The 13,640-nt window shown below is 32.4% G+C and overlaps 1 protein-coding gene across 1 annotated transcript; it reads left to right on the forward strand.

Annotated features, from left to right (window-relative positions):
* The first annotated feature begins 6,406 nt into the window (after positions 1–6,406).
* Positions 6,407–13,640, forward strand: LOC130709494 ((-)-germacrene D synthase-like). Its single transcript, XM_057558861.1, has 7 exons — positions 6,407–6,647; positions 11,290–11,578; positions 11,708–12,080; positions 12,210–12,428; positions 12,515–12,653; positions 12,805–13,053; positions 13,168–13,640. Exons 1-7 carry the CDS (start codon positions 6,516–6,518, stop codon positions 13,480–13,482), a joined length of 1,716 nt encoding a protein of 571 aa, XP_057414844.1. The 5' UTR covers positions 6,407–6,515; the 3' UTR covers positions 13,483–13,640.

Raw genomic sequence — 13,640 nt, forward strand, 5'->3', positions numbered from 1 at the left:
CAAGGCTACTGAAAGAAGTTAGGAAGCATGGGAAAGAATCAATTGTGCACTGTCATAATCCGCAGCACTACACCCACGTTCAAAAGCAGTAATACGTTCCCATTCTTCTCCAACCCAGCCTAACCCTTTGTCCATAATTCCTTGTCATGACAGCAAACAAGAACCAAAAGCTTGTATATTATAATAGTTATTCGTGAATGATATCAGTTTGTTGGCACAGTCTTTATCAACTACAATTTTTCAAGCTTCCACAAAATAATACTTTTAAAGTTGTTCTTTTTCAAAATTAATAGCTGCTCTTGATCGTGTGTGAAAATGAACTGCAACAGTTCCTTTGATAATTTAGCTTTGTCATCTTTTTGCTAGCTTGCATTTGATGTCTGTTGTTCTTTATCTAATTGCAAAAACTTTATTCTGTCTCTTGGAATGATTATTTTATTTGATAAGCCCTTATATATTGTTCATCCTATCGATTTTTAAGTAAGCTATGTCGTAATCACACGGTTAAAGCATGTAACGAAATATATTAAGTCGTCTTTGATACTTGATAATCGTTTATTGGTTCATATTCAACTGATGCTCCAGCATTTTTAATGATTCATATCATAGTCACCGATATATCTTAGAACAATCAATTTAAATGCATAAAATAAGCAGTAGTGATATGTATATACACTTGAAGGATAAAAATCCAGATAAATGATAAGATAAACAGGTTCCGTGCATCGCACGGGTAAAATCCTAGTAATTAAAAACAATGAAAGATGGACACTTGAACTTAATTACTCCATCTGTTCCATAAAGTTTGTTGTTTTGCACCATTTTTCAATATCCCAAAATGTTTGTTGTTTTAGAAAACCGATGCATTTTTTTGTTAATTTTTTCCACCTATACCCTCATTTAATACATTTTCTCTCACTTATCACCTTTCATATTAACCAACCACAACTCTTCTCTATTAATTACGTTCTTCTCTATCTAAGTATAATTTAATATTTGCACATCATACTAGTAAAATTAAATAAGGACAATATAGTCAAATTGTACTATCAATAATTGTTTTCTTACTCTTTGTGCCACAATCTTAAACTACAAACTTTCTGGAACGGAGGGAGTGCCATCCTTTAATACATGTGACATTATTATGACGAATGTGATACAAATTAGTCCTAGTATTACTGATAAAAAATTCATATTACATCCGTTCCTATTTAACTTGTTAGAAAGAGAAGAAACAAATATATTAAAGAGTCTAATTAATTTCATTAATTTTCATGAAAGTATTATTTATCTTCCTATTTCACCCTTTAAAATGTATTTTTATTTTTCCTCATTTATTGTTTTTGTAAGGGCATTACTTGGAAAACATCATTTAATGTTCTCTTGAAACTTTAAGTGGATAAATATAATACTTATGAGCTCCCCAAATTTTAAAAATAAATTAAGATGACTTTCTCATCGTATAAATAAAACATAAATATGTGAGGCCTATTATGGATCCACAATATTAATTTAATCAAATTAATTGGAAATAAAAACATAAATATGTGAGGCCCATTATGGATCCAATAAAAAATATAAAAAAAACTATTATGAGAGTAAAAACTAGAAAAGTTGCTTAGCTTAAATTTAAGATGGCATTTTGGATCCACAAAAATATAAGAAAACAACTTTCATTGTGTATATTATGCTCTTATAATACTCTATCCGTCCTCTATTATAAGTCATTTTTTAGAGTTTTTTTTCCTGAAATATGTGTCATTATACAATATCAATGCAACTTTAATTTTTATCACCATGTTTACCCTTATAGAATTAAAATCATTTTCCTACTTTTCAATATTTTTCTTCACTATCATTTATATCTCCTCCAAAAAACTTTCAAAATTTACTTGGGCGGAATGAGGTTTTAGATATGAATTTTCTTTTTAAAACCATCTTAGAGCTTGTTTGCTTGTTGTTTGTGCTGATAGCATGGTTATGAAAACCGGACCGGACCGGCCGGTTCGACCGGTCTGACCGGGAACCGGACTTCTCACCGGTCCGGTACGCTGCTAAAACCGGAATTCTAGAAAACCGGTCAAAACCCGTTAAACCGGTCAAAAACCGGTCAGAACCGGTAAAACCGGTGACTGTGCGGTTTAACCGGGTAGTAGTATTTTGTCTTTTTGTAATCAGTGCTTGTCACTTTCTGCCTAATATGTACAGTACTTGTTCCTCGGTTTCCGCACACTGAGTAAAAAAATAGAGTAAAATACACTCACCCCCTTCAAGGTTTGCAAGAATGACACTCCACTCCATTCTTTTTTTAAATCTACACTCCACCCCATTTTTTATAAAGGCAAAATTTAGTGACGAAAACAAATTCGTCACTAATAAAAAATAATTACTAATTAGTTAAAATTTAAATAAGTTTAATGCATATACACTATCATACATTAATTTATGAAAATAATTTTACTGAATTAAATTTAAAAAAAAATCCACTCTGTCTGTTAAGTCCACGTTCCATCTGTCTCCAAATCATATTTCTCACCACAAACGGTCACCACCAAGCCTTTGCTCCCTTTAACACGACGACCACTGTCCCAGAATGTGAAACCCCATGGCACCACCATGCATCAAAGTTTTGTTGCGACCTGAACCACAGAACGTGAATCGCACATTCCCAAAGCTACCTGTTCAACTACTTCTTGTGAACTTCACCCCCTTTAAGTTGCGAGCGAACGCTCTGTTGGTTTAAGATGTCGTTGGATTTTGTTAAAAGCGGTGCTCCACCGCATCGTTGGGTTCTAATAACCTCCGATCCACTTCATATTTCTTAATTTTGTTTCTCTATTTTCTTCACCCATTTGTCTTGCTTTTTGGGTCTACAATCCAATTTTCAAAATTTGAGGTATAAAGAGATTATTTTGATTAAAATTGAATTATTACCAAATATGAAAACACAAGCATGTTTCCCTATGTTCAAGATATGGTTTGTAAACCGGTCGGGTGTGCTATTGCAGAATTTGCATTGTGAATTTATGGAGGAAGACCGCGATTGAGAGAATGAGAAGGACTGTGATGTTTTCATTTTTAAATTTATTGGATTATATTGAAAATATTTTTTGAAATTATTGATTAACAATTTAAATAATAACTAATTATTAATGAAGAATATTTTTCGTCACTAAATTTGCATCTATATAAAATGGGGTGGGGTGTAGATTTTAGACAAGAATGGGGTGGAGTGTAATTCTAGCAAACCTTGAGAGGGGTGAGTGTATTTTACTCAAAAAAATATTAAAAACAGCATCTATTACTTATTCATTAATGACCAAAAAAAGTAAGAAAATCAAAAGGAATATAACTGTACAACTAGCCATGTCAGATTTCAAGAAAAAATTCAATGAAATATTTTGAACATTGTAATGGAATTATTAGCTATTGATAAAAACTAGGTAGCTCCCTTCATTTACGAGAAGCTCTATTTTTTCAAAAACAAATATAGCTTCATATTTGAATTCTCATATTTAATACTAGTATATTACAAAATCTGTTATTTGCTACTTTATTCTCTTTGAAATTTTGAATAATGTATATTGTTAATGTTATCTATTGTTACTTTAAACCTACTATTTTAGTGTGTACTAATTTTAATTTTGACAAGTAATTTTCATTTGAAATATGAAGCTGTGGATATTTTTTTATTCAATATTACCTTATATATTACCTATTTATTTAAAAATAATATTGTTAAATTCATAGCGGTAAAACCGGTTGGACCACGGTTGAATTACGGTTGAACCAGTGAACCTTGAACCGGTACCCTCACCGGTTTCATCACCGGTCCGGTTCTGATAACCTTGGCTGATAGCGCAAGAGTTGCCCACTTGCCCTTAGATTTTTTTCAGAATAAAATTAATTATTTTCAACTTTAGAAAAAGAAACGTGCAAAATATGAAAAGAAATACTATGAAAGATAAAAGTCCCATGAATCCCAAAAATGTATTGTGTAGTACGAGTTGATGGACCTTGTACGCGTAGACCTACCCATGTTTTTTTTATAGGTAAATGTTAGTAAATTAATCTCTCCTCCGGATTCGAACCCGGGACCCTTCATCATTCATCTCACCCAACCCTTATGTCCCTAACTCTTACCACTTGAGCTATCCTTCCCATATGATGGGATTTTCAGAATACACACACCACCCCTAAGACAAGGTCCTGTTACTTAGCTACGCGAAAGAGAGAAAAAGGACAAAAAATAGAAAGAAAAAACGTGTTATATCATATATGTGATGGATTCTTTCTTCCATGGTGGGGAAGGGTTCGATTGTGTGGAGGTCTGTTGGTAAAGCTTTGAGTTGCCTGCGTGAAGGGTTTGAATTCAGGCTTGGTAATGGGGAATCATCCTTCTGGTATGACACTTGGCTTGGGGGTGATAAGCTTTGCGATAGGGTTGCGGCAGTGGACATTCATGATGTGGAACTCCGGGTGCGGGATGTTACAGGGGAGAATGGCCTTTGGAGATTGGAGCAACTTTACACGATGCTCCCTGAGGGGGTACGGGACGAAATCCATGGGATACCGGCTTGGGTTCATGGCGAGGTCCCGGACTGTCATGTGTGGAAAGGGGATATGTCTGGGATATATTCAGCTGGCTCTGGGTATAAGTGGTTGATTGAAACGAATGAGGACACGAGTAATGGTTTGGGTAGTGATCATGATGAAGAGGGTAACCGTTGGGGTTGGATTTGGAAGCTGCGCGCTCCATTCAAAGTGTGCTTTTTGATCTGGTTGATAGCCCGCGATGCGCTTCCAACAAATTCCCTCCGCTACCGGCGTAGGATGGCTGAATCTCCGACGTGTAGCCGGTGTCGGTTGTACCCGGAGTCTGAGTTGCACTGCCTTCGGGACTGCTACTACGCTAGGAGGGTCTGGAATCACTTGGGCATGCTTGCTCCTGGGCATGGTGGTGGCCAGACGGAGCCGGGCTTATGGGTGCGGCGCTTATTGGAGGCTCACGGTAGCGTTGCTTTGGCTGCTATTTGGGTTATCTGGGTCTCGCGTAACAAAGCTGTTTTGGGTGGGCAGGTCATTCCCGTTGATGCCTTGCATAGGTGGGTCGATAGTCTCCAAGACGAGTTTCAGCGAGCCTGGCCGAGGAGTCCAGTCCAGCGAACGGTGAGGTTGGTATCTTGGAAAGCTCCTAGTGACGATGAGATTGCAGTGAATTGTGATGGCAGTAAGGGGAGCAATCCAAATAGTAGTGGTTTCGGGGGGTGTCTTCGTAATAGCTGCGGTGATTGGATTCGAGGGTTCTATGGGTTTGGTGGTAGCAAGTCAGTGCTGACCATGGAGCTTCTAGCTATATTCCATGGGTTGAAGATGGCTTGGAGCGAGGGATTCCGGAGGGTCCTATGCCTCTCTGACTCCCTGCTTGCGGTGTCGCTGATTATGGACCGTCCTTCCCGTTTTCATGAATGTGCAGTGCTCATAGCCAGTATCAAGGAGTTTCTCCGGCGGGAGTGGGTGGTTCGTTTGGAGCATACTCTTAGAGAGGGAAACGCCTGTGCGGATTACTTGGCTAAGGCAAGAGCTGCGCAGGAGCAAGCCTTGCATGTGGTGGTGGATCCTCCACCGGAGTTATCTCTGTTACTGCTTGCCGATAAGAGTGGCACTGTGTTTGTTAGGTAGTTGTTAGTTTCTTTTGTTTTCCCCTTTAAGTTGCTTGTATCAAAAAAAAAATATATGTGATGGATTCTCTTTCTAATGAAATTGAAATTCAACAAATTTCCAACCACAAAATAAAAAATACGCAACCGGGTGGTTTTGGTTTATATATTTTTTTATTTTAATTTTATTCATTTTTAAATTATAAAAATTAACTTTATATTCAATAAAAAAATTATTTTTTATTTTTTAAAATGAGAAGACAATTAATACTATTTATTTATTGTTTGCTCTATTTTTTAACTTTTAAAATCTCATAAGCGGCAACTTAACCCCTAGCTAGGTCGAGGGGTTGATCTTTAGGAACCGCACTCTTGTGAAGACCTAATCTTCACTACAGCCGGGTCAAAATTGTGAAAACAATTTAACATATAAAAAAAAAGTGACAATTTTATAAATTGTAACTAAAAAAAATAAAAAGAAACTAAATAGGCCATAGTTGCCTATCAAAAAAAAAATAGGCCATAGTTTCTATTTTATTTTTTAAGTCATGTTATTTAGAGCCACATATCGGCCATAGTTGCTAATTTATTTTCTAAGTCATATTTTTTAGAGCCACATATCAATTTTTTCTATTTTTTGTTCATCACATGATCATTGATCACAAATTAATTTCTCCTCCATCTATTTCTAACACTCGAAAAGTACATATTCTTTTTGAGGTTGGAATCTCCTATAAATGCACACATCAAGTTCTTCACCACTCACAGAACCTGAATGCAATTATTAGATTGAGGAATCTTAGAGCATTTCTTGAAAACAAAGTTGATTCAAAATTTTAACCAGAGCAAAGAACTATGTCTGTTTCAGCAGCAACATCACTTGTTACTTCCACTCTTAATGCATCTTCTGATTTCTCTCGGCGTTCAGTAAATTATCATCCCAACATTTGGGGTGATCGTTTTATTCAATATATTGAGGAGCCTATGGTAATGTCATTTTATTCTTTTTAAGCTTTGCATATAAAATACGTGTATACTTTTGGTTGTCAACATTTAATTTGGTTGTTAACCTTTAGAGTTTTGTTATATACACACATTCACTTATTTTTCACCTTCACTTTCTATTTATTTCTCTCTCCGGCCTTTATCAATTAAATCACATACTAGTGCTTTTTTACCCGCGCGTTGCACGGGGAATATGTCTATTGTATTTGATACATCGATTCATATTTTAAATTATAAATATTTAAGATGTTAAGAATATAAGAATAATCATAATAAAGATGTAGATATTTAAAGAGCACAAATTTTAAAAAACACAGAAGTTAATAAACCAAAAACTTTAATTTTTGCATATGTGAGGTATAACTGAATTTTGTTTGTGAAGATGTATACTCGTGTTGCATAAAGGGTAATGTTTTTGTGTTTTAGATATATAACAATACATAAATATATAATTATTTTTTAAATTATTAAAAATACACTTAAGTTATAGAAAATGAATTTTTTTTTTAACTCGTACAAATTTTCATTTTCATGTAAAATGTTTCTCCCCGTGAGATCTCGTAACTCTAATTTGTTAGTACTAATAAATTCAGGTCATAATTTTATAGTCCATATGTATTAATATTTTGTATTCCTCGTACTTTTCTTACTATCAAATTATTATAGTTATATACTTATATAAATATACACTCTTTAAATTTTGAAAATAATACTAAAGTTAATTATATTAAATTTATTCTATTAAAATAATATCAATTAATTAGTTTAGAATATAATGATTGTATAAAAAAAGTATAATGATACTTTTTATATAAAACAAAATCTCACGTAGATAGCATTATAGTACTTTAAAATTAAAACATACAATTGAAAATTATACGCAAATACAAACAACAACCGCTTTTAGGTTTCAGAGCAGACTTAGATGCAAATCATCTTACTCAATGGATTCTCATTTATCAGAGAAACAAAATCTTATAAATTTCATAAATCAATATAGATTTAAAATTTTCAAATTAGTCAAGATAGATTTGTTTTGGAAATGAATTTTAGGTACAGAAATTTCTCCTCGTCATTTATACTCCCTCCGTCCCCTATTATAAGTCACTTTTTGTGAGTTTTTTTTTGTCCCAAAATATAAGTCACTTTACAATATCTATGCAACATTAAATTTTTCTCTCCATGTTTACCCTTGTAGCATTTAAAGAATTTTCCTACTTTCCAATATTTTTCTTTATTATCGAGGTCACTTTAATTTATATCTACTCAAAAAACTTCCAAAACTTATTTTTTATTGGTGGAAGGGGGTTTTCAAGATAGTGGAACATTAATATGGAGAGAGAGGTAGATGAGATTCATTGAATTGATATACTTTTAAATGTGGTCAGTTTAGGAAAAAAGATACAAATTTATTGTAACTAACTAATTCTAACCACTTTTCTTAATCCTAGAGAATTAGGTAAAAGTGACTTATAATAGAGGACGGAGGGAGTAACTGAATGCATTCGGTTGGTATCTCATTTGATTTTATTTGAAATTTGACATAATATCAATCAATTAGTTTAGAATATAATGATTGTTTAAAAAAAATATAATGATACCTTTTATATAAAACAAAATCTCACGTAGGTAACATTATTGTAATTTAAAATTAAAACATATAAATTGAAAATTAAACCCAAATACAAACAGCAATAGCTTTTAGATTTCAGAGTAGCTTTAGATGCAAATCATCTTACTAAATGGATACTCATTTATCAGAGAAATAAAGAAGTTAACTGTATAGAGAAATCCTTGGGGTTTTACAAAATCTCACGTTACATATACATAAAGAAATCTCTAAAGTTAAAAAGAAGATTTTACAATGATAGTTTTTATATAAAACAAAATCTCACGTTACATATACATAAAAAAATCTCTATAATTAAAAATAAGATTTTAAAATTAATAATGATTGCATTCACATTAATAATGGTTGATTTGCCGGAGTAATATCCTTTCACCCTCCATAAATGTACATCAAACCTTATATGCAGTAACCTATGAGCTCTAGTCCGCAGTTAATGAGAAACTCTGCCAAATTCACCTAGCAACCATCAAATTTCTACGTGTCCATGGTAGCTCTGTGGTCCCTCAGCACTAGATCAGCTCCATTTTCCTGGAATTCACAATAAATTAAAATATGACAAATTAAGAAAAAATCAAGAATTAAAGTACCTAAATCCTAATCAAATCTAAAATTTAAAAAGGTACTAATTAAAGATATATAAAAACTCTCAAAATCTAGCAAATTACAATAAAAACTTATAAAATCATAAATTAAATAAAGACCTAAAGTTCAATAAAAACACCATAAAAATTAATTAATACTCTCAAAATAAAATAAAAGATTCAAGCTAAAATCAAGAAATAAACAACTTAAATCTTAATCAAATCTAAAATTTAAAACGGTACTAATTAAAGATAGATAAAAACTACCAAAGTCTAGCAAATCACAATAAAAACTCATAAAACCCTGAATTAAATAAAAATCCGAAAATTCAATAAAAATACGATAAAAATTAATTAACACTCTTAAGGGAATATGTAACTATATGGTTTAGAACTTATGAAAGGTGCTGGTAGACTGGCGGTATGTTTTTCACGGGAATTGAAAACCTTTTACCATGTACATTATGAGAGGGAAGGTAACGTTTGGCACAAAGAAAACTTATATAAGAACAGAGAGGGAAATATTGAATGGTAACATATTAACTATGTAATCAATATTTTAATTGTAAACATAAACGGGATGCCAATCATAAATAGATAAATATTTTTAATTTAAATTCACTTTAAATCTTTTGAAATATTAATAAAATATACAACAAAAAGTTCATATGCAAACAAATAAATGTTCTCAAGATTTAGCTTAAGCAAATAAGGGACCATAAAATTCTAAAGAAAATTCACCATTCCAAAAAAAAAAATGCAACCTAGCAATAGGATTTGGCAATTCCAAATTAACACTAACCTATAGGTATTCAGTAGTAGAAGAATCCCACCAAAACTATGAAAAAATCTAAATTGCAAGGTGAAATGAATCACACTACTTTTTCACATACCTCGATTAATTAAAAAATATATATTTTCTATTGTTTTATATGCACAATATTTTTTTATTGATCTCAAGTTAATTATATTCTCATAAAAAATACCTTTTTAAATTTTAGATTTGATTAGGATTTAGATTGTTTATTTCTTGATTTTATCTTAATTTATTTTTGATTTATTTCTAGAGTATTAATTAAATTTTATGGTATTTTTAGTGAATTTTTCTGATTTTTATTTTATATGCACAATATTTTTTTTATTGATCTCACCTTGCTTATGTTAGTCACTAAGACTATGTTTGTAAAAATGTTCACATACATTCAAATGCACATATATCTCAATCTTTGTTAGTAGTACATAGGTGCTGGTAGACTGGCGGTATGTTTTTCACGGGAATTGAAAACCTTTTACCATGTACATTATGAGAGGGAAGGTAATGTTTGACACAAAGAAAACTTATATAAGAACAGAGAGGGAAATATTGAATGGTAACATATTAACCATGTAATCAATATTTTAATTGTAAACATAAACGGGATGCCAATCATAAATAGATAAATATTTTTAATTTAAATTCACTTTAAATCTTTTGAAATATTAATAAAATATACAACAAAAAGTTCATATGTAAACAAATAAATGTTCTCAAGATTTAGCTTAAGCAAATAAGGGACCATAAAATTCTAAAGAAAATTCACCATTCCAGAAAAAAAAAATGCAACCTAGCAATAGGATTTGGCAATTCCAAATTAACACTAACCTATAGGTATTCAGTTGTAGAAGAATCCCACCAAAACTATGAAAAAATCTAAATTGCAAGGTGAAATGAATCACACTACATAAAAACAAACAACCTAAATCCTAATCAAATCTAAAATTTAAAAAGGTACTAAATAAATATAGATAAAAACTATCAAAATCTAGCAAATCACAATAAAAACTCATAAAATTCTGAATTAATTAAAAATCCGAAAATTTAATAAAAATACCATAAAAATTAATTAATGCTCTAAAAATAAATTAAGATTAAATCAAGAAATAAACAACCTAAATCCTAATCAAATCTAAAATTTAATGTGGCAAATAGGGCCAAGGTGGAAAAGCTGATGTGTAAATTATTAAATGAGAATTAATAGGTGGAAAAGCTGACGTGTAAATAATTAAGTGAGAATTAATCTCGGAGCGACACGTCACTAACTTGGCCTGTGAGAGCGACACGTCATGCTAGAAGTTCTTCTTTTCTAATATATATAGATAGATTACATCTTTATTTTCTCTCTCCTTTCTTCATATATATTTCTCTCTTCTTCCACCTCTCCACGCTTAAAAAAAGTATAATTATTCTAACTTTTGCATGAAACTGTGAATATTTTGTTTAGAACACTCATATTTAATAGATTTATATAGAACACAAAACATTAAAAATGGTCACATGACCATAATAGTATATAATATTTAATCTTAATCAATATTAATAATTAGATTCAACGGTTATGATTTATTTCTACTATTATTGGAATTTTAACATCAGGAAGAGAATGAAATTATAACAAGGAAGATTCAAGTACTAAAAGAAGAAGTGAGAAAGATGCTAGTCCTTGTGGATGCAAAGACCACAGTACCAATAAGAGAAGCTAACTTGATTGATTCAATCCAACACCTGGGATTATACCATCATTTTGAGCACGAGATAGGCGAAGTATTACAACATATTCACAATGATTATGTTGAAAATGGTAAAATAACTCTCAATGAAGACCTCCATGCTCTCGCCCTTGTCTTCAGGTTGTTAAGGCAACAAGGATATCGCATTTCACCGGGTAGGCCCCACTTACATAAATTAGTATATTTTAAAGAAGCCTTTAAAGAATATACAACCTGATTTTAACATGTTTCAAGGTAGAATTGACCAATAAATTGTATATCTTGTGGTTGGTAAAAAATCTCAGATGTGTTTAAGAAGTTCAAGAATGAGCAAGGGAACTTCAGTGAAACACTTGTTGGTGATGTTGAGGGAATGCTGAGCTTGTACGAAGCTTCACATCTCAGGATTCATGGTGAAGAGATATTAGATGATGCGCTTGCTTTCACTGCCTCAAACCTTGAGTTCATCACCACCAAATTGAGTCCTTCTCTTGCCACAAAAGTGAATCATAGCTTAAAGCGTCCATTTCACAAGAACTTACCTAGGCTAGTGGCGGCGCACTACATTGCGACCTATGAGGAAGACCCTTCCCATGATGAAACTCTGCTATTATTGGCCAAATTGGATTTTAATTTGCTCCAGAAACTATATCAGAGGGAAGCTGGGGTTGCTTCAATGTAAGTTTTTTCAGAACCACACCTTTACATTGCAAGTATATATTATTTATTTGTTGAAAAAAAAAAAAAAACACATTAACTTCTTCAAATTAAATGAGTTATTGAGCCTTGTTCTATTCAACAAATTAGGTGGTGGAAGGATTTAAATTTTGCCACAGAGCTACCCTTTGCACGTGATAGGATAATAGAAGTGTACTTTTGGACATTGGGAGTGTATTATGAGCCCCAATACTCTCTTGGTAGAAGGCTATTGACAAAAGTGATATATATGGCATCAGTTATTGATGATGTATATGATGTTTATGGTACATTTGAAGAGCTACAACTTTTCACCGAAGCAATAGATAGGTTTGGCTTTTAAACTACCATTAACTACTATGGCATTTTCACCTTCATTACCTTAAATTTGATTATATAATATGATATCCTTTTAGGTGGGATATTAGCTGCATCGATTTCCTTCCAGAATACATGAAAATTTGCTACAAAGCGCTCTTGGATGTTTATAAAGAAATTGAGCAAGAGATGGTTAAGGAAGGCAGAGCATTCTCTGTAGACTATGCTATAAATGAAGTAAGTCTATAGGTTAATAATTTTATGGTGAAACATGTTAAAAACTGGTTCACACAAAGATTTTACTACTGACATTTAGTATATATGTTATTAACAATATGTTTTTTTATGTAATGTAATTAATTTGTGAAGAAACCTTTAAATTTGCCAGATGAAAAGATTGGTCCAAGCATACTTTGCAGAGGCTAAGTGGTACAATAGCAGTTACACACCAACATTGGAAGAATACATGAGTGTTGCGCAGATATCTTCTGGTTACCGTATGGTCACAGCCACAGCCTTTGTTGGGATGGGAAGTGTAGCTAAAGAAAAGGCCTTTCAATGGTTAACCAATGACCCAAAAATCATGAATGCTTTAACTAAAATTACTAGACTCATGGATGACATTGTGTCCAACGAGGTACTATTAATAATTTAATTAGGTGAACAAATTATCTAATGTCTTACCTTATTGATTAAAATTATAAATTGACTACATGTTTGTCTGTTTGTTTCATCTCTGTATTGTAATTAGCTTGAGCAAGAGAGAGGGCATGTTGCCTCTGCTATTGAGTGCTACATGAGACAACACCATGTCACAAAACAAGAAGCAACTGAGGAATTATGTAGACAAGTGGCGAGTGCTTGGAAGGATATCAATCAGGAATGTCTTGACTCAACTGAAATACCAAAGCCTCTCATAACTGTAATTGTCAATCTGACCCGTGTGATGGAGGTTCTTTATAAAGATGGAGATGGCTACACTCACTCTCAAGGATCAACAAAGAACGACATTGCATCTCTCCTTTTGAACCCATGGCCATTACAAGAATCAGCTTTTCACCTTTGACACACTTTATCATGCTTAATATGGTATTTGCATAGAGAAATAAGAGGCATGGTTTGATTTGGTATAAGTGCTCTCTAATAGAAATGAGTGTTGATTAAGCATGAGTGGTTTGAAATACTTAGGATATTGTATGTGGGGGTTGTCTAAATGACCCATGA

This window comes from Lotus japonicus, chromosome 3 (assembly GCF_012489685.1).
Source record: "Lotus japonicus ecotype B-129 chromosome 3, LjGifu_v1.2".
Lineage (NCBI taxonomy): Eukaryota > Viridiplantae > Streptophyta > Magnoliopsida > Fabales > Fabaceae > Lotus > Lotus japonicus.